General features: G+C 43.4%; 2 protein-coding genes across 2 annotated transcripts in view; one reads left to right on the top strand and one right to left on the bottom strand.

Annotated features, from left to right (window-relative positions):
- The window catches only part of ctnna1 (catenin (cadherin-associated protein), alpha 1), a 151331-nt gene that overhangs the window by 54059 nt on the left and 75534 nt on the right, over nucleotides 1-21738 (top strand). The gene's annotated exons all lie outside the window — the stretch shown is intronic.
- Nucleotides 16243-20213, bottom strand: lrrtm2 (leucine rich repeat transmembrane neuronal 2). Its single transcript, XM_072674302.1, has 2 exons — nucleotides 19395-20213; nucleotides 16243-18734 (listed from the first exon to the last, which is right to left on the bottom strand). Exons 1-2 carry the CDS (start codon nucleotides 19396-19398, stop codon nucleotides 17101-17103), a joined length of 1638 nt encoding a protein of 545 aa, XP_072530403.1. The 5' UTR covers nucleotides 19399-20213; the 3' UTR covers nucleotides 16243-17100.

Here is a 21738-nt window from a genome sequence, read left to right as displayed (position 1 = left end):
AGCAGACATGCCAAATTGACCAGCAGGACGCGCTTTACAGAAATGTCAAAATAAATGGAGTAATTTTCCGCTCCCCAGTCCTCATTGCTACCTGGTTGGAGCAGTTGGTGGCTGCTGGTTCTGCTGTTGCTCCGTGCGATGCAGCTCTGCTCAGGCGTGACTTTAGGTGTCCTGTTGTTTGACGGCTCTAAAGGTCCAGGGATCTCTGCAACAGTAATGATCTGTTTTTCAGTAAGTCCGGCCAAACGCTCTCCAAGCTGCGAGCAATGGCATGAATATTAATGGCCGGAGGAATTTAGAAGGCCGAAAGATCAGAGGTGTAGCGGTTAGAATTCACATCACAGAGCAGGGCTGCAACCGTGAGATTGTCCGCGTTGATTGAAGCATTTGGAGTTGGATCATGCTTGTGGCAGTGTCTCGGGTTGCTGTTTGAAGTTTAGTGAGAGGTCACATGTAAAGGTGGTCTGGGTCATGTTGACGTGGTAACCTTGAATTCAGGGAAACTAAGGAACTGTTTCCAGGCGACTGATGTGCTTGGATTACGTGCCACCCAGTGTTTTTTTAGGTTTGCTTTGTGTTTAAGGTCCAAAAACACATCACAGTGATTCCTCAGTAACACCCAACCAACCACATGAAGTACCACAGCGACCACTTGACAACACAATAGCAACCACCTGGGATATCAAAACGATCCCCAAGCAACAACATAGCAAATAGCTATGGCATTCCAGGTGGTATGATATCACTTTAGCAGCCATTTGGGACAGCATGGCAACCATCTAGTAACACCATAGCAACCACTTATCAATGCCTTGATGATTTTTTTTGCAGCTCCTTAGCAACCACATAGGAACCACAATCACAACACTGTAGTGACCACCTAGCTATTGACCATGTAGTAACAGGCTGGAACCGCCTGAAAGTGGAAGCCACTTAAGCAGCACAATCGTTCTGCATTTAATAATAATGATGATAATGAGGACATTCATTCATTTTGCCTCCTTTAAAGCGTACAGTGAAGCTAAACTGGGGAATGGACCTCTACTTCGGTTGCGTTTGAGCATTGGTATTCAGAGCATTGTGCTCTCAGCTCAACTCCCTTTGGGTCTGGCTTCACAGTTTAGTCCGACCTTAAGTTGACAAAATAAAGACTGATACGGAGCAGTGTTTATTAACTGCTCGGCAGGAGTTGCCGGCGGTGAAGTGACACGGCGACGGATCGCTCTGGGAGGACCGGCGAATCCTGCCAGGCTTGGCACCCCCCCCGTCTTGCTTTCTCTTCTCAAGCAGCATCAGGGTAACCGGATGACTGAGCGTTACTTGGCTGTTAATGCCAGTGTCGTCGTTGCGCTACAGTGGGTCACGTGACTGATTCATGCTAACGCACGAGTTTCTTGTCTGAGGCAAGGAGGTGTATAAAACAAAGGTCATCTTCGTATGCATAATGTACTAAACTGCAAGTTCTTTCAGTGGCATCTCTTCTGGGAGGGCAGGAGTCGGGTTCATGTGGGCGGTGCCTGAAAATAGGCTGGTGTCTGAATATGCACTAATAGAATAGCCGCCGGTTGACGGACACTAATGATGTAAATGACACAACCTTGTGGAATCTAAAGACAATGATTGTTCGCTCAAGCTGGTCTATGTAATTCCCATGATGCCCGTCAGTGTGCTGTGACGCCTACTCTCTCTCTAGGGGCTCAGCAGAGAACGGCTTGCACACCAGTAAGTTATTGATCTCATTCTGTAACTGCTGTACATTGTTTGGTATCAGCTAGGGATGTAAAAATGCGCCCATTTGACGCTCTTGTACATTTCTTGATTCAAACATTACTGATGCCATGAAATCACAGCGTCTAATGACACCAGAGCTGACAGGCAGGTGTTGCATAATCGTGTCTGTAAGTGGGTTATGTTGGAAGTGTGACGTTGATTTGTATTGGTGTGGAGTTTGGGAGGGTGTTGTGCTGTTGTAGGTTTTGTTGGGAAGGAGTTGTGCAACACTGGTGTGGGTTAGGTTGGGTGAGCGTGTGATGGTTGTCATTCTTTGGTGGGTTGAGTTGGGAGTGTATTGCGTGTAGTTGGTTATTTCGGTGTGGGTTTAATTGTGTACCACTGGTTGTGGGGATTTAGTTGGCAGTGTGTTTAACAGTTGTGCTGGTGCTGGTTTAGTTGGGCGGTCTTGGTCATGCTGGTGGGTGTTTAGTAGATGGTAACCTTCTGTTGTTTAAACCGTGGAGTTGCAGGTCTTATGTTAGTTAGATTAGGTTATACTTGGTGGTTAGTGTGATTAGGGATTGTATACAGGCTCTTCAATTTCGATTGACTAGCACAAGGGGGTGTGGTGGAAACTGGGAGTTTTATACCACCGCTTGTTGTCCTGAGTCACTGCTGGGTGACCTGGGTCAGCTGATTGATCCGGTCCGGTCCAGCCCAGCCCAAGGTGTGCGTTTTGGCTCGGCTGCTGCTCCCCTTTTAAATGCGTGAAGCCATAAATACATTAGGGAGGTATTTGCTGATGAGAGTCCAGATCAATATGTCCTTCCTAGTAAGCATTTTCTAGATTTATTGGAAGCTCATAATGAAAACCAGAGTCCTTGAACCGAGGTGCTTCCAGTGGCCTCGTCATTCCAGGGCTTCCTGTGGTTTCCCTCCAAATGGCTACTTCATCACCCTTGTATCCCTTTGGCCTGGTCAAAAAGACGGCGTACTCCAATGAGGGGACCCTGGTGCAGGTGGAGCGCTGCCTAGATGTGCCAGATTTATAGCTGGCTCTGTGGTGGACCTCATTGCCTTGGAGATCTCGCAGTAAATTGTCCAGAGATAAATCTGATTGCTTTCGAGAGAGGCTGATGGGGGAAGTGGGGTGGGGGCATTGGAGTGTTGGGCTGGTTTTAATTGCATTTCCTTAACATGAAGTGCATGCACTGGGTCGCCTGGGTGCGCTTCACAAGTAAATGATTATTGGGATGTTTCACCTGTGGCACGAATCGAGGGCCAGCGAACGTGATTCAATCAAAGCTGGAGGTAATCAGGGGCGCATTTGCGTCACACCTGATTAGGAGCGGTGTGAAGCTGCTAAGATGGGCTTTTTTTTGTGTGAGCTGCAACGCTGAGCATGCCATTTTTTTATTATTACTTTTTATTATTACTTTATTTATATTTATATTTATATATATATATATATATCAACTTGAGAAATGCCACACATGTTACTGTTTGGGAGAGCAAATATGTCTGCAGTGTCTTAAATTAAGTTGTTAACTAAGCCTCAAGGTAATGACATTGATCCAAAGGGGTCAGTGCCAGGGGAGCCCCATGAAGCAGATTTTTTTTAAGGTGTGAAGAAAAGCTGATCTGATCAGCATTGTATTGAGATTAGGAGAGGTCAATACTGATATTTGATAGTTATTTATAACTCCAGGAGTCATATGTTTAGGCAATGCTGGATTACTGCACTAAACCATCTGTTTTTCTCTTTTCACTGTGTTCAAAATCATACAGAACTGTTATGGCTCCATAATGATGATCCAGGTAGCTATACTGTACATTTCTGTGTTGTATATGTTTAGCTATGTTAGACACGAACAACTGGGTCAATTGTGGACCAGTGCTGATAGTCTGATAACTGCAAAAAAAATTCCCTTCCCTAATTAATTTATTTGCACTAATAATTGTAAAATAACCTAAAAAAAATGATGGTTCTCACTTCCAGCCAGTTGCTAAGCGGTTACTATGTGATCACTAGGTGGGATTGATGGGTGCTGACCGCTTGCTATAGCATCCCAGGTGGTTGCTTTGGAGTGGTGTGGTTTTTTTTCTGCTAAGTGTCTACTAGATGGGTGCTATTGTTGCGCGGTGGTTGCTAAGGTGTTGCTCAGAGGTTGCTTTGGTATCCCAGGTGGGATGGAACAATTGCTTCTAGGTGAAGTAGGGCATCAACAGCTGGTAGGTGTTTATTAGAGAAGTTAATTTGGACTTTCAGACAGAATTGGAGGTCAGAGTTGAGGACGCAGAGTGTGCTGTATCCACTGAGAGATGAGGTGCTGCTACTTTAAGAGAGAGATGGTCAGTTGTGTGTTTTGCTGCTGTTGCCTCTGGTGCGCCTGCATAATTGAGTCACAGTGTAACTCAGACTTGTGGTCCTGGACCTCTTGAGCTGTTTAAACGTCAGCCAGTGTTTCCAAAACTGTGTGTGTGTGTGTGTGTGTGTGTGTGTGTGTGTGTGTGTGTGTGTGTGTGTGTGTGTGTGTGTGTGTGTGTGTGTGTTTGACGCATCCTACTATTCACTATTCTATATGGGGAAATGGTACCCCATAGTAAAAACAGTACAGTATGGCTGTGCAGTAAGGAGTCTGAACATCTCAATCTATTCAGATCTAAAATATCAATCCTTAATGTTTATAAGACAGTATTGACATCTATATCTAGCATCATTTTTGGGGGGGGGGGGGGATAAGATGATGCTGTTTTTTGTTGGTTTGCTGAATGAGTTGAATTGAAAATCACCTTCTGATGGTCTGGTTTTATTAAGTGTATGTCTTACTGCAGGACTGAGATTCCTCGTTCCCCTGTACAGATTGCTTTAGAATCAGTTTTAATGCTAAATAATTGAGGCCCTCACCACTACAGCTTGCTATTATGGAACCCATACGGTGCTAAAATGCAGACGCTTGGCATCATTAATTTTATATTTCTCAGTATCCGGGTGATGTGAACAGCATGAAATGAACTGCAGCAAGTGCTGAGCCTTCTGTCCGTCTGAGTCTGTTTGGAAGAGTGATCTGTTGAATCATCTGAAAAGCTTCTAGTAGGTAGAAATTCAGCAAGGTTCATATTTGATCTTTGCTGAAGGGATTTTATCGGTAGTCTTTTTTACATCAGTGCTATTGGATAATCTGTCCTGGCTTCCACAAATGCTTTTGGTGTAGATCATTGCGATCATGCGAAAACCTCATTGTACTTTATAGGAGGAGGACAAAATCATTACCTTTTTACATTATGGTCTTATTGAAAGTTAGGTTTCATTACAAATAGTTTTGAAACATTTATGTTGGTCCATCTAAAATGAGGAATGTTTATAAATACATGCATGTCGCTAACATAGGAGATACAGTGCATTGCTATTCAGTTCAGAATAGCAGTGCACAGTTGGAATTGTTTGACTTTTTGATCTCTCACTTGCCTCTCACTTTCAGTGTGAAGAGATTTAATATTTTGTGGCTCAAAATACCATAACGATGTCCAAATGTTTGTGGACCCTACTTCTAATTTCATTCAGCTATGTTAAACTGTACCCACTGCTGACAGGTGCGCAAATGCATGCATGCGCCCACACACAGCTTGTCTAGTTCCTGTAGAGAAAAATTGCCAATCGAATTTAACTCTCTGGAACAGATAAACATGAACCCATTGGCACCATGCCTAATGCCAGGTGTGGACTAGAGGGGTATAAAGCCCCCCAGCATTGAGCTGTGGAGCAGTGGAGCTGTGGGACAGTGTCCTCTGGAATGAAGGATGGTGCTCAATCCAATACTATTGGGATGAGTTGGGGTGGTGATCATCCAACATCCTGACCTTGCTGCTGTTGCTGGATGCAATCAAATCCTCACAACAGTGTTTCAAAATTCTCTTTGTTCTCTTCATTTTTAATGTGCAAACGTTGAACTTTTAGAGCTTTGTTACACAACAGCAGTCTGGATCAGTCTGAAGCTCTGGCCATAAACTAACATTGGACCCAAGCCAACAGCTTACAGATGCAGCGCAGTTATTCAGTTCAAGGTTGAACCAACAAACAAGCAAATTGAAAAATCAGCCGATTGACTCATTTTCATTTTGATTAGATCAGAGTTTCCTTTTTTAAGTCATTTTTGGGAATTTCTGTTGGTGCGTTTATCAAATATTTGACAATTTAAAGAACTGCTGTCAGGTTTGCATTATATCAAAGTCAAAAATGGCGAAATGGGCTTTGCATGACTGCAATGGTATATAGCACAGATTTTAAGGCGCTTCTGGCCATATCCAGGGAGTTTAAGCGCTTTGTTAGAGAGACCCATCATGCTTAATGAGCACAGAAATTGCTTCGCTGAACACTGTTTCCTTGGTGACCATGTGTGAAATAAATGGAATGTTTTGTCACAGCGTTTTCATTTTAGTCCTGTCATTACTGACTCACATGTCCATGTCTGGAGATGATGTGGGGTTTTTACCCCCCCCATTTCTAAATCTGCCCCTTTTGAGCCATCTTTTCCTGATGATCCATAATGCTCTGAACAATACAATTTTCATTTCAGTGTGTGGTTAACCTGTCTGTGCCACATTTGTTGCCATATATTGCATCACGCACAATGGTCATGATCAGAAATTGGTCCACCCCCCCACCCCCCCCCTCACTTTGTGATGAAGGGTCAGTGTGAAGGCCAGAGGCCTCATTCAGACTCCTACTTAAACTCATATACATTGAAATATATTCATAGCTTCTTTCCCCACTATTGAGCCATAAGAACCTCATTAATAATGTCCTCTTCATCTTCTGCAGAGGCTAATATAAAAATTTGATAACATGGCAGAAATATGCACAGCTGTTCAATATTGTATTATGCTTGAATGTAAAAAAAATAAATTCAATTAATGTATAAAGCTGTAATGCATGTTTGCTAAATAACATGGACTCTGCATGTGACTGGACCCCTGTTTACACATGGCTCCTCTGCCTCTGGAGAGAGTGGGTGGTGTGCTTGAATTTCCTCATGCGCTGTGAGTAATTAGTTGTACATAACGTTTTTAAGCCAGCCTGGCTTCTGTGGGGAATTTCAGTTGACTGAAAGCGATGATGCAGAAGAAGGGGAAAAGAGAGCTTGTATGTGTTTGTGTGAATATTTTTTTTTTTCTTCATTTGATTCGATATGGTGCAGTGATTCCTTGATTTAATGCATTTTTCAATACTACATGAAGCTGGAAATGTGCATTGTTAATGTATGAGTGCTTACACTTTCAGTTTATTAGAGCATTCAGCACTCTACAACCGCTGTGTCTGGATCGATCTAAAGCTCTAGCCATAAGCTTCTATATTGTCCTCAATCTAACAGGGCTTGTGTGGTGTTCAGTACAAGATGCACGAGGTGCGCAACTGGAATTAGCCAAGGTTGGGATTGTCCAATTTTTTTTTTTTTTCTTTGCTCCAAACAAGCAGTTGGCGAAGCAGCCAATTTGTCTTCATTCTGGCAGATCTGTTTGGCTTGCCTCTTGCTTTCAATTTAACTCTAATTGATTTCAGTAAATTTAAAATGCAAGTCTCGGCCATTTAAATAGCATGCTCTATCATTTGTATTGTCTCTTTGGTTAATACAAGCTCTGTGCGACTGTGTAATGTTCAGTTAGCGCTCATTGTGTGTTCATTTGGGGTGTTTTATATGCCCCAATTTGTACGTAATGAAATTAGAAATTAACAGACTTTTAAAAGTCTATGGAAAAAGGAATGTGTGGTTAGTAACACACCCTTTGGTAAGTATTGCAGCTTGTAAAGACGACGTGGAGTCTGAGTTCTGTGAGGTTCTTGGACCATATTGTATGTCCTTTGTTATTGTATGCCACTTCTTTGTGGCTATTTGAGAATTTGGACATTGCGCCTCATAGTGCTGGAAATAGTGGTCAGCTGTTGACACAGGCAGGTTGTGTCCATGGATTTATGCTCTTGGTGCCTAATTCCGACCATACGGTCTGTGAACGAACAAACAAATTATAACAAAGTAGAAAAAGGTCAGTCTTTAACTGTCTAGTTCGTGAGCTTGTGCCCACTGCAGCCTCAGCATTCTGTTCTTGGCTGATAGAAGTGGACCGGACATGGTGGACCGGTTTTCTGCTGTATGGTGTTTTGCTCAGCATAACTGTACATATTTGATACCCTGTTACTATTGTCTCTGTCTGCTTTAACCAGGCTGGCCATTCTCTGTTGACCTAGCTCATGAACAAGGTGTTTCCAGTGTGTTGACGGTCCCATGAGATTAGCAGTTACTCAGACTCAAATCAGCTCATTTTCTGATGAAGCTGCAGGCATGTCTGCATGTTTTCATACATTGCACTGCTACCACACAATTGTCTGATTAGATAATTGCATTAATGACTAGGTGTACCGGTGTTTCTAATAAAGTGTTTGGTGAGCATATATAATGTGTCCACGCCACAGCTGACTGCACGGCATTGCGTTCTTAGTCTGGGTCTCCTTTTTGGGTTGTGTTCTTTGATCAGTGAGGATGAGGAAGGACTACCCTTGAGGTCTAATGAAAGCTGGGTTTAATACAGTTCAGTTTCAGCATCTTGTTGTGAGGGGAGAGGTCCAATTCATCCCTGATAAGTCTCAGAGTGCCGCAGCTCCAAGCCCCCACAGTCTCCTAGGAAAGAATGCTTAAAGGGAAGTGAGACTAATTATCATCCTGTAAACAAAGAGGCAATTAATACTTGAACACTGTGCATGGGGTACTGAGCGTACACACACACACACCCCTGATATAGACCCTGAATAAACTGATTTTTAATTTCAGCATTTAAATACTACTTGCAGTAGGTGGAGGACACATGCCATTTTCTTTTCTGGTCTAAAATGGAAGTCCAGAGCTTGAAGAACATGCCTTATGGTTGGAAGGCTTCACTTCCCTGCTAATTATTTTTTTTCAAACCACGGGGGGACGCCTACCACATGCCATGCAGCCACTCTACCATTTACCACTTATCGTTTGCCCTCTACTGGCTCAGCTTAATGCCTTCAGCCTCAAGTATTAATCATTAATTAGTTGCAGTTTGATGCAAGTAAATGTTTCTGCATGCCTTCAAAACGGAGCAGCACCTGATCGTCCTTTTAAAAAGGCAAAGAAAGAGAAGTCACCATTGTTTTTGTTTGCCATCAGTGAGCTGGACTTCCTAGCAGTGAAGCCCGGATCATAACGGATATGTAATCTGCATTAGAGAAGGTTAAAATATTCAGAATGACTCAAGAACCGCAGCCATCATTAAATGCCTAGATTCCAGATCCCAGGAGAACCATTGAGTGGTGCTGTGAGCATGTGAGTCTATTACATAGATAGCCTCAATCAAAGTGCCTCCTGGGAGGGATTCCTTTCTTTAGCGCACAGAGCCGCAGTTTGCCACAGTAGCCTTATTTGTTGTGTTGGAGTTCAAAGATTTTGGCATGCATGGTTTCTGAGGTCTTTAAGAGACCATGGGGATTTATTAGAATGCTCAGAGCATCAAATCATGTTGGTTGGTTCTTGTATTGCTTTTAATCAGTGTTAATAAATGCACACGACGCTGTGAATGAGGAACTTCACTGATTTGAGTTGTAGCCATTAGCTCTTGTATGATGAGTAAGCATCAGACGTGTTGGCCTGTTTCTCCTCTGCATTGGACGTCTCCCTCTCTCCCTCTCCAACTGGAAATGTCTTTGTGGTGACTTCTGACAGGGTCTGAATGAACTTCCATAATTGAGTGCAGGCGTTACAGTCGTCGTGCGAAAGTCGAAATAGAAAAATATCTCCTCGCTCTCTCGCGCTCTCCCCAGTGCACTTTAATCCAGAGATGAATCTCCTCTGTTTTCATTTCCCCGGAAAGGGACGAACCTCTGACACAGAGGGCCGTGACCAATTAAAAAGTGACCTTTGGAGTTAATAGCTTCCTTTTTGCAGCAAGTGAAAAGCCGTGGAAAGCCGCAGCATCCTGAAGGCTCAGCAATCACAAAGCCCCTTCTGGCTCGCTCTCTAGAAAACTCTGTTCAGCTTCAGTTCTTCTCTCCGCATTCCTTTTTGTGCTGTGCGTTTAGGCCTTTTTTTTTGTTGTTTTTTTTTTTAAAGTGTTATATTGATAACTTCATGGTCATTTTCTTTTTTTCTTCATCCCCAAAGTGCATCACCCAGATATCAGATGTCCACCGTTGCTTAAAAGTTAATGTGAGTTAATGAAACAGAATTCAGTTCTGATGGTCTGTGCAAAAAAAAATGTCTTACAAACCTCATAGCTTGTTTTGCTAGGTCAGAAACTCCAACCAAATGCAGATATCCAGTATTTTATACGGTACATACCTGCCAATACTTAAGGCTGGCTTCCCAGACAGGTATTAAGCCTAGTCTTGCATGGTTTCTATTAACGGCAAATCTCCATTGAAAATGCTGTTATTCAAGACCAGGCCTAATCCTTATCTGGATAACTGGCCTATAAACATGTCTTAAGTGTACAAATTGGGTCTCAATCTACTTGGATTAAGAGGGGAAAGATATGCCATGTATTTCTGCGGGGTTACAAATGCAGGAAATAAATAAAATGCAGATATTTTAGTGCAGCAGTCCAGCTCCACCTGAATATTCAGCTCTTCTGGAGCTCAGTAAATACCTTATTAAATGTTGGTCCAGCCTAAATGTTTCAGATGCTCACTTCTTCTTATTTAAGCAATTGCTTATGAATACTAATTATTTTATTGCTACTATATGCAAATGTATGAAATGGAAAGGATTGAAATAAAATAATCTGCACTGTTGTAGGACATCTCTAGTAGTCTATCACAGACACTCTCTCCTGCCATTCGTTGCTCGTTTTGAAATAGTCGCCGGAAGCAATGCATCTGTTAGCAAGTGGCCAGTGGACCCCCTGGGGCATTGCTGTGCTGTGATCATTCCACTTGACTGTCATTCAGTTTTGCTGCCGGACCATCCAGGTCTCCACTGAAATAGCCCTGAGGTAGTCGTGTCTTGGCCATGATGGACTAGGCACATGTAGTAGCAAAGTACAAAAGCATCAGTATACAGTAGTGGGTAACACCAGTGCCCCTCATTTATAATAGATATAGTATCTGAAAGGGAGCTGTGTACATTTTAAGTTATTCAGGATAAGTACTCCATTTAGTCTAAATTCACCACAATTTTCATGTTTAACTTTTCTTCCACAAATGACTTCACCAAAGCAGCTCCATCAAACTACAAAGGCTTAAAAAAATAACTGCTAAAGAGTTTTCAGGTTTGTTTTATGCTGTGCAAACCCATAGCTGTGCAGTGATGGACTGACTGCTGCATTAGCAGTGGTGGATGGCACATGAGTAAAGTTGATTTGTGGTTTTATTAGCCCTGCTGCTGCTTGTGATCTATAATGAAAAGGGTATTTGTAGTTTTATTAGCCCTGCTAGTGATCTATAATAAAGGTGGACCACACCTAAGGTTGTTTTAATTAATAATGCTGTGGGTCACTACTGCTGCTGGGGTTCTGTTTCCAGCATGCACTGTATCATCTTATCAATGCGAATCTTATTTTTCTTATTTTATAGGTTGTGTGAGAGAGAGAGAGATGCTGGAAATTGCTTTTCCTTCCTCCTCCTCTTCTGCAGAGCATTTGCAATTCAGTGTGTTCCACAGGCTGGTAACAGCTGTGTGGTGGAATAGTGTTTACTTCCTTGCTTGCGCCATTGAAATAACTGTAGCAGCAGCACATTTATTCCAGCAGGCTACACCACTGTACACTGCGTACTGCCTTTTGTCAGAACACACATTACACCAAATGTTTGGTGAAAGCCTATTAGTCTCCTAAACCTCAGTGTACGTAAAAGCTCTGAGCACCTTTTGCTGGAGTGGTTCGGTGCTCCTTCTGCAGACATCGAAATTGATGCCCTGGAGAATAGCGATCTTATTTTTCAGTTCAGAGTGATGTGATCTAGTAGGTAAGGGTTGGGTAATCTGTGTGTCTCCGTTGTCTATGCTTCTCTCCTGTATATTGTGTAATTTGATTGATTGATTATTTATTTATGTATGTATTTATTTATTTATATAAAATAATCTTGAGAGCTATAAATATGGATAAAAATACAAAAAAAATGGATTTATATAATATACACTGACAATAGGTGCATATGTATTTCCTTTATCATGTTTTTGTCCTGTTGCCCACCCGTGCCTTTATGTTTAAAATCCTAGGACCCAGCAGTGGATCCATAAATTTAATTAATACACATTTCTATACCTTAATGTTAGCTAGTTACAGAATAAGCCTTATAGGGTGCTATATCGTTGACATTTTCAGGGTTTAAGTTAATTTCCCAAACAAACAAACAAAAACGCCTGGTCCAGGCACTCTTTACCAGGCTTTCTTTTCTTTTCTTTTTTTTCTTTTTTTTTTATTCTAATGAGTGAAACACTGATTAGAATAAATACAAAAAATATCATACAAAACAGATTTTGCATCACTGTCTTAATAAAATATCTCCAACGCTCTCCTTATGGGAGTCTAGTATTATTTATAGTAATTATCCAGCACCTGGTTTGGTAAATCAGTGCTTAATGATGATAAATCAGGTGAGCTGGTGAGGCAGTTGATCACCTCCATGTGCTCGGGAACCAAGCTTTGTTCAAACTAGTTCACAGAAGCTCAACTTTTTTCTTTAGAAGAAATTCTTGTTCCTTTTTACTGTATTTGTTTACCTGCATCTGTTCTAATGGCGTCTGCACAGTACTCTTTATATGGACAGGTGTGGTGAACTCCTCTGTAGGGGTCAAAGTTCTGTTATGCCAAAGAATACAGAGGAAGGAAGTCCATCTGAAAATGTTCCCACAAAAGTGTTTTTAGTGTAGCAAACTAGAGAGAGAGAGAGCGAGCGGTCACATTTAAGCCTCCAGCAAAACACTGTGGTGGTTGTTTCCGTTTAGTATGGGTTTCAGTCATGAACCAGTGGTCTAGATAATCATTTCCAACCACTGTCAATCATGTAATGTTTATCAAAGTTCTCGTTTCCTGATTCGAGCACCACTCGTGCCCTGGGCTAGCTCTGAACACCAGAAATGCCCCTGCATCTTGATGGCTCTTATTCAGACAGGCAGTAATCTTAGTTTCAAAGGGCAGAAAAGTGCTGGAGTTGGAATGATATCAAAAGCCATTTACTTCAGATTCGACTCCCTTGCCTGGAGTCCAGATGAAACGGAAAAGAAAACGTTAAGAGCTTCCCCTCCAGCAAACGTCTTATTCGGTGTGTTAATGAGGAGGCTGATTCGCGAATTGGAACTTTTGAGGTGAGCTCGACAGAAAATAGCACTGTCCCTATGCTAGGAAAATACTGAAACATCGAGGTATTGATGTTGATGCTGTACTGATTCCCAAAAACACCATTTTTAACAGTTTCCATGTAAAGATTGGTGTCGAGCAGTGGTTAATTTAGTGTTTTTTAAACCCTGACTGCTAGAAATCAGTGTTTTACTGTGTTCAGATCCCACTGTTCTGATTGCAGGAAAAGTAAACTTTTGTATTCTTCGGATTTTATGCATATGATGCTACAATTTAGGTTAGAAAATCGAGATGTATCGTCTTACAGTATGGCAGTATATCAAATTGTGATTGTGAATATCGTGACTGGTATTGTTGCCCACTTCTTGCCAATACACAGCCCTGCCTTGCACTCCATTAGGTTTGAGTACGTTTTTTTCTTAATCAGTTCTCACAGAGCATAGCAAACCGAAACATTTGTAAATTGTAACATTTTATTTAAAAATATATGTTTTAAGGACTTTTTTTTTTTTCTCCAGTTGGCCACATCTTTATCCACTATACATATATGAAATTTTACATATACAATACAAAAGGAAAGGAGGGTGTGAAAAGCATTCATTTTGCACAAAGAGTTTTAAGGGAGCGTGTTTTCAGAAAGGGGGGCTTGAGGTTTGGGGAAGAGTGCGGAGCAAGAAATTCAGCATTATGACCAGAAGAACCGAAAAAAGAAAGGAAAAAGAAGAACGTTTACAAGTGCGTGAGTGCAAATGGATGCGTCTCCACAGAGCTGTGGATTACAGTCACTTGAGAAGCTGATTGGTAAACAGTGAGATGTCGTCCGTGTCTGTTTGCTCTCGCCTCTGCAGAAGACAATGCATTTACTTTGTTTCCTGCCCTTGTCTCTCTGTACTCTCGCGCCAGGAAAGAGGTCAATCGCTTGTCGCTCAGATGGCGCCGATATGACTAGGTAAACTCCTTCTGTTTTCTTGAAACATGCAAGACAACTTTTTTGGAGGTGCACAGAAAGCAGAGTTCCAGCTTTTTTTTCTTTTTTTTGGCTTTTATTATTATTATTTTTTGGAAAAACAAAGAAAAGAAAAGGTGAAAGTACTTGGCTTAACTGGTGTCAGCAGAGGTTTGTTCAGAAGCCTTGCTCTCGCCACCTCTCCACTCTGTGTGTGGCCTTTGTGAATGTAAATGTTGGTCAGAATCGTTAAGTCAGCGAAAAAGGCTTTGCTACATTGACTCGTTGGCCTCTCAGTGTGGTCAATTTTAAAAGTCCACTTTAGACTGAGGATAAATCTGCTTTCTTTGTCTTGACCTGCGGTGTTTAGGGGTCTGTAGAGGTGTTGGTGGTTACATTTCTACATAAATAAATTACACAAATTCACATTCGGGAAGTCCTTTGTTGCGTGCAAATTTCAAGCTCTTCCATTAAGAGTTAAGAACCTCTCCTGTAAAGCTGCTATTTTGGAGCTACAAGGGTATTATGTAGTGTAATGCACTGTATTTATGTAGAAATGTACACATTTAGAGTCAAGTAACTTGAATCCTGAATTTTTTTTGGTCTTCCTGTTGGTTCTTCACAGCGCCCTCTAGGGGTCTTTCTTTCTGCTCTTACAGCCCACCAATCAGGCTCCGTCTCATTGCTGTGGTGGGTAATTACTCCCTCCTCACGGCACGTTAGCCGTAATGCTTTCTCTATTTTAAGTTCTGCCAAAAATACCTCTGATATGAGGAGCAGAGCCTCGGATGAATTTCTGATGAATTTCTGGGCTCGCCTCCCGAAGCCTCCATCACAGTTTTGATGTGATGCATATCTAGCAGCTTCACCCTTTCCCTTTCTTTTGTTTGAAATCCTTTTGTATATTGTAAGCCACTGGTCTATAAACGGGTTCTGCTTTCCTGGGTCTGGATAAACGGGCTCATGGTGACTCTGCTGAGGATTAGATCGGGGTGTCCTGCGCCTGAGGTGTCGTCACTTACTGTTATCTCATTCTCATCAACTTCAAAACACCCCCTCCACCCCCCCTTGCCCTTACGCAATGTCACAACTGCAGGTTTTTAGATCCTCATCGGCAAAGGTTAGGCATTAGTTAGACTCAGCCCCCGCTTCCCCCACCCTCCCGTGCTTTTCCTTGTCCTCCGAGCTTATAAATGAAACGCACAGAGCTGCTCCTGCTACCACCGACCGCTGTGCCGGCTTCTTCAGTCTGATGCTAATGCACATCCTCTCCCTGCTGCATACAAATGTGTACTGACCCCCCCACACCCCACACCCCCCACCCCCTGTTGGTTTAGTAGAGAGACTTCAGACTACACTCTCCCCCAAGAGCCTCACAACTCTTCACGTTCTCGCTCGGTCTCTCTCGCGCTTTCTCCATCACTCTTCCTCTCACTCATTCATCTGTCTAACCCATTCATCTCCCTGCCACATTGCCGCGTTGTGCCAGTAATATGCCCAAGATAAAGAACCTCCTCTGCCGTTAGGAAATCCTGATCCCCAATCCAGCATCGGGAACGTCAATAAAAGTGCTCCGTCTTTTCCTCTTGGAAGCCGAGGGCAACTGCGTCCCCCTCCACCATCCCCCCCCCCTCCCTTTCTCTGTAAGTGCTCCTGCTAAATGTCCACCCGGCTAAATCTTTTTGGAGCAGTGGTGTGGGTGACAGAATATTAGATTCCTTCTGCCTGGCCTTAATTGGCTCAATCTTCAAGCTGTCAGGTGTGATTACGGTCTCTGCGGCTTTGAGGGAGCCTGTTACAGAGCAGGTATGAATTTATTTCTTTAGTCTGTTGGTTGTTTCTCGCTTGTTCTCGCCCTCCTTTCGCGGCTTTTGCTTTTTTACGCTCTGCTATGTCTTCCGATTGCGTGGAAGTCTGTCCTTTACTTTCTCTGTTTCTTGTTTCTCTAAAATGATGCCGTCGCTGCTGGTTTTATTGTTCTCTACCATACATTAATGATCTCCACTGGTAATTTTTGATGCTATGGACAGATCAGCAGCAAGCAGTCACAGTGAGTCTGTCATTGTCAAGCTGGAGTATTTACATCCGAGCCATTTTATTGTCCCCCTCTATCTGCAAGAATGAATGTGTGCGTGTTTGATGGTAAAGTAAGCAAATGTCTATGCATAACATTTATTCAATCCCTGCTGACGTCATAGTCGAGGGAGCAATCCAGACACTTGGCAAATGTAACGTAGAGTCAGATTGGACATTAACCTTTCCACACACAGTGCTAAGCTTTTCACGTTTCAAAGAAGGGGGTGGCGTTTATTGAATTAAATTGAAAAACAGGAAGGCTGTTCACCATCTCTTGGTTCATATTGAAGTCTTAGCTTGGTCAAACAGAAAGCAACATGGTAGACATTTAAGGAAGTAAATGGAGATGGCTGAAGAATCCCCTCTTTAAACAGTTCATCATCCAGATCTTTCTGTGGAATAATTTAACAGTACTTTCTTCATAATTAAAAGAAAAAAATGGCTTTAAAAAAAAAAAAAACATTTCTTTGTAATCAACCATGAAGCCATGACCATTTTCCAAAAGTGAGTGGGAGTGATCCATAGTGTCTAATGTGCACCACATTTATTGTCCCCTTTTGGCATGTCAGATTTGCATTTCTGCACATCGTTTGAAACAACACTTATCCATGTTATAAAATGTGACCGTCAGATCAAGAACATGATTCAATAAACCGCTTTCTGGGGCGCAAGCTTCCAGGCGTTTTGGCTATAGATCTTTTCTTTCCCCCTCTCATTGTTTCTGTGCTGCTGTATAAGTGACTAATAATGCAGTGACACATCTCACAAATACCAACATCATCAGAGAGTGATTGCCCCAGCTTGATATGAACCTTGCTCTCATATTATAAAAATAAACTCGTGAATTTCTCTATATATCTATTCTCTCTCTATTTATTTCCATCCCTGTGACCTCCAGGTTTTTCATTGATTTTCAAAGCTAGCGAGTAGAAATAATGTTTAGTTTTTTTTTTTCTCCCCTTTCTTTACAAACTAAAAATGAGTCCAAAAACAAACCCTGTATCGTTTGAAATGGTTAAAATGGTAAACCCATAAACTGCAGGAATAAATAGTGTTTATACTTCACACTCTTTGTAAGGCAGTTGCTGACACTTGCACTGCCCATAGCCATTTATGATCACGAGCGCACCCTCCTCGTGACTGGGCTCGTACTCATTATAGGGCACCTGTGTTGCCAGGTCTGTCATTGGCTGCCTCTGCTGGGTCCTCATCTGTCGCCGGTTCTGAATGGCTGAGCAATGTCTAATTCGTCGCAGAGTGGGAGGGCAGCACTTCCGTGAGATGTACACTACAAAAATGATGAGAAAGAAGGAAAACAAAAGGGCCATAGTACCTATGATGACTCTCTGCGTCAGCACTGTGTTGTCCATCATGTCGTAGTCCTCTGTAACATCCTCCCCTTCCACCGTTGTGGTGGTGGTGGCCAGGGCAGTACGCGGGGTCTGGGTGGTAGTGGTGGTAGTAGTCGTGACAATAGTAAAGCTCCCAAAATCCTCTGCATAGAAGTCCTGCGTCGGCGTCTGCATATTCCCAAACAAGGAGCTAGTGAACTCTTGGGGCAATGTGGCCTCTGTTGTGGTGCTGGTCAGTACAACTGGTGCTGAAAAGTTTTGACAGAGCTGGAATCCATAAACAGCGTCTAGTATTTCCTCGCCCTGGGTGAACTCTGGGCTGTGGCATAGGATGGAATGCTCCCATCGCCCTTTAAACTTACTTAGCCAAGTGGCCAAGGTGCAGATCCTTTTGGTACATTCCCAAAGGTTACTGGACAACCCGATGATGCTCAGGGACCGCCACATATCCATTGTTTGGATGTCCAGGCTGGTCAGTTTGTTGTTATCCAGCAGCAGAACCTTAAGATTTGGCAGCGTTTCAAACACATCGGGGGTCAGCGAGCGTATTTCGTTCCCAGTGAGATCCAGTTTCTCCAGAGTGGTCCACTGCCACTCCATGGTACATGTCAAGTTGTTGATCTTGTTCCACTGAAGGTAGAGAAACTGGAGGGCGACCAGGCGGGGGAAGTGAGCCAAGTTGATCTTGGTCAGGTGGTTGTGTTCCAGGTGGAGTTCCCGTAGCTTGATCAGCCCAGCAAACCCGTTCCGTGCCAGGCTGCGAAGCCGGTTGTTGCTCAGACCAAGGTACTCCAGGCTCCGGCAGTCCCAGAAGGCCCGCACAGGCGTGGTCCGCAGGAAATTGGACCTCAGGTGAAGGATCTGTAGCTTCCGGAGCCCATGGAAGAGCTCAGGCTCCAGCGCGGTCATCTGGTTGAAGGACAGGTCCAGGATTTGGAGGTTGATGAGGTGGATGAAGGTTGTGTTGGGCAGCTTGGTGATGCGATTGGAGCTCAGGTTCAGGTCCTTGAGCTTGTAGAGCCCCTGGAAGGCATCCTCATGCACGGTGAGTATTTGGTTGTGGTCCAGGTGGAGCCAAGTTAGCTGGGTGAAGCCGAAGAACTGGTCTGGGCTCAGCTCGTTGATGCTGTTGTGCCGGAGCGAGAGCCCCAGGGCCCCTTTGTCCACGCCATCTGGGGGCGCCAGGAGCCCCTGCGTGTCGCAGTAAAACTGCAGGTCCTCGCAGCGGCATTTCTGAGGGCAGGCTGTGCATGACGCGGGAGGCAGGCACAGTAGCATGCTGATCACACAAAGTGCCGCTGGTGCTTGTCCCACCAATGGCCACCTTGAATGGAAACCTGGGTGGGTTTAAAGATAAGAAAATAAACCGGGGGGGAGGGAAATCTGATCTCTGCAGTGCATGGAAACATTTCTCTTTTCTGACGCTCTCTCTCTCCGTCTCGGTCTCTGACTGTTTTGCAACAAACAGTCTGCATGGCAGTGCAGTAGTTTTGCACTCCGCAGAGAAATTTCAACCTTCAGTGGTTTGATTGTCGTTAACAGAACTGAGATTTGTAATGGATTTTTGATCAGGCATTTTTTTAATGGATGATGTTTGTGCTAAACGAATGGTGGTTCATTCACCTTCCTCAGCTGCCAGCCATTACATCTGCAGCTTCATCATTTTCATTTAATTTCTGATTCTTTCACTTGTCTTGCCCCCTTTTTTTATCGATTCTGTTTGGTAACCTTTTATTTATTTATTTATTTTGTCTTCATCTCCCAAACACAACCCCAACACCTGAGTACAATACTGCAATCCCTCAGCGTCAGTCCAAATCATGACTTTATAGTTTCCAAAGGGAGGTGGAAAAAAAGACAGAAGGAAGACGACATTTTAAGTACATAGATGTTTCTGGATAGCCTGTCATTCGCCCCCTCCCTCGCTCTCTCCCTCTTTTCTATTCACTCCATTGCCTATTCAGGTCCAGTCTCTGTGAATAAAAGAGCTAACTTACCCATTCTTTTGTGAACATCGGCGGCTGCATTCAACTGTCTTTTTCCTCAGACTCCTGGAACAGCCAGATGGAGGAGAAATCCAAAGGGGAAAAAGCCTTTTGAGCAAATACAAAAGGAATCAAGGTCTTCTGAACTAAAGCAATGCCGAGCCCCCTCATCTGAAACAAATTCAGAAATTCCATGTCATGGGATGTTGGTTTTTGTCCATCCTTTTTTTCGATTTTTTTTTTTTTTTTAATCCCTTCCTCCTCCGTTTTGATTCATTTTCCCAAATTAGTAAAGAAGCCGCATTTTCTCACTTCTAGGAATCCTTAATCTTTTTGAAGTTGACGATTTGCATCCAAAGCGAGCCTGAAGAACGGCACAACCCCCCCCCTTTTTCCTCCTTCCCCTTCTTTTTCCACCGCAGTGTCGTCAGCTCAGTCGCTTAATTGAAGAACAAACATTCCTCCTTTTCACGGCTCGCGGTCCTTCAGCCCTAACTTGTTGATGGCAAGCAGAGCCCCCCTCTCGCGACGCCAGCCCGCTGCGTCTGGGAAGCGCCGTGTACGGAGTTGTCTGCACGGAGGAGGAGGTGGAGAGATGCAGGGGGACCGGAGAGCAGAGAAGCTGAGACGTCGTTCTGTGCTTTTGTTGCACCCTCTCGCTGCTACAGAGTGGTGGCAGACTGGCGTCGATCATCGGTGCCGTTTCTCTCTCTCTCTCTCTCTCGCGCGCTTGCTTGCCCGCTCGCTCGCTCGCTCACACGCTCACTCCTGCTTGCTCTTTCTGTCTTGCACGCTCTTTCTCTCTCTTGCTCGCTCGCATTCTGCCTTGCACACACATGCTTTGATTCATCATTTCCTCCTTGCTTTTTTTTTCCCTCCCCCCCCTCTCTCTCTCTCTCTCTCTCTCTCTCTCTCTCTCTCTCTCTCTCTCTCGTGCGCTCTTCTTTGATTCATCACCATCAGTATATTGATAACTTCAACCCCTGTTGTGGTAATTCACAGCCCAAATGAACAATCACAGTAACTCTCACTCTCTTCTCTTTCTGCAGTCTAGCCGCCCTCTTTAATATGAACGTATGTGTACGAGATTTCTCAATTTCTTCATTTCTGGTTTATTTACTGACACAAATCTGGGTACGTCAATCTGCACCCCCTCTTTTTTCAGCTTGAGCAATCTTTAAACTTTTTAATTGATCATTTCTCTTGTAAAGTAAACAGATGGATATTTTGACTTTGCCAATGAAGCTGCAGTAGTGATGAATGGGTTTAGCATGAATTAAGTTGGCAGGGAGAGCAGATACTTCATTTGTAATTAGATGCACACCCCAACCCCTCCACACTGCAGAAGCAGGTTCAGTGTGAGGTACTGTTGTGGTTGAGGTGAGACTTTAGGGCATTTAGCAGATGCTCTTATCCAGGGTGACTTACTAAAGCTTCATTGTCTGGCTAGTGTGAAAAGACTAGAATCCAAAGATACCTTCTCCAGTCTGCATTTTGCTTCCTTTGGGACACCCACCCCACCTCAGCTCCAGAACCGAGAAAAGTCTAAACATCTTATGGAGGGGATGGTGGGTCAGACTGAGCCATACTTTAATATCCCACTTGTTTTGTAATTTTCTTTTTCCTTTTTTCCCCTCCTAGTTTAATACGGCCGGTTAACCCACATATTTGTAGCTCCCTCTAGCACTAGCAATAAAGGACTCTAAGGACTCTTGGTACCGGTCAGAGTTTGGCAGTTGCCATCAGGTAGAGGGAAGCTGGTCCATTTTTGGCTTTGTGAGCCAATGTTAGGGTTTTAAATTTGATAGGCAGTTGCGGGAAGCTCGTGAGGAGTACGCATTAGAGGATGGGGGAACAAATCGGTCTCATTCACCAGTCTCTTCCTAAGAATTTTCTTCAATTAGTTCTTGAGAAGTCCTTAAAAAGTCTGATTTTATGTTTTTAAACCTCAGAATTGTTCACCGATGTGTTCTTATGATGGGTGCTGTTGTCCTCGTAAAATGAACAAAGCCCAAATACGAAACAGTCTTTGCAACTGGGTTTTAAAAAGAAATGTCTTAAGAGAATGGTTTGTTGAATATGGCTTATTGAAAGCAAACCTATTACTTAATACAGAACATTTCAAGCCAAATCGCTCAAGTAAGCCCAAGACAGGCTAGGGGGTCCGGCTCTCAGCTGGGCAGATCAGCCTCGCTCTTCTGTTTTTATTTACATGAGCTCGCTGATCTGTGACATTCAGGTCAGTATGTGGACTTCGAAGAAAGGCTGCAGTCCATTTAAGCACAACCTAGTTTTGGCATGTTGGACAAAACCCATGCCCCCAACCCTCCGTTCTTTTGTTTCTGGTCCAGTACAA

This window comes from Salminus brasiliensis, chromosome 2 (assembly GCF_030463535.1).
Source record: "Salminus brasiliensis chromosome 2, fSalBra1.hap2, whole genome shotgun sequence".
Classification (NCBI taxonomy): Eukaryota; Metazoa; Chordata; class Actinopteri; order Characiformes; family Bryconidae; genus Salminus; species Salminus brasiliensis.
This window is presented reverse-complemented; position numbering and strand designations above follow the sequence as displayed.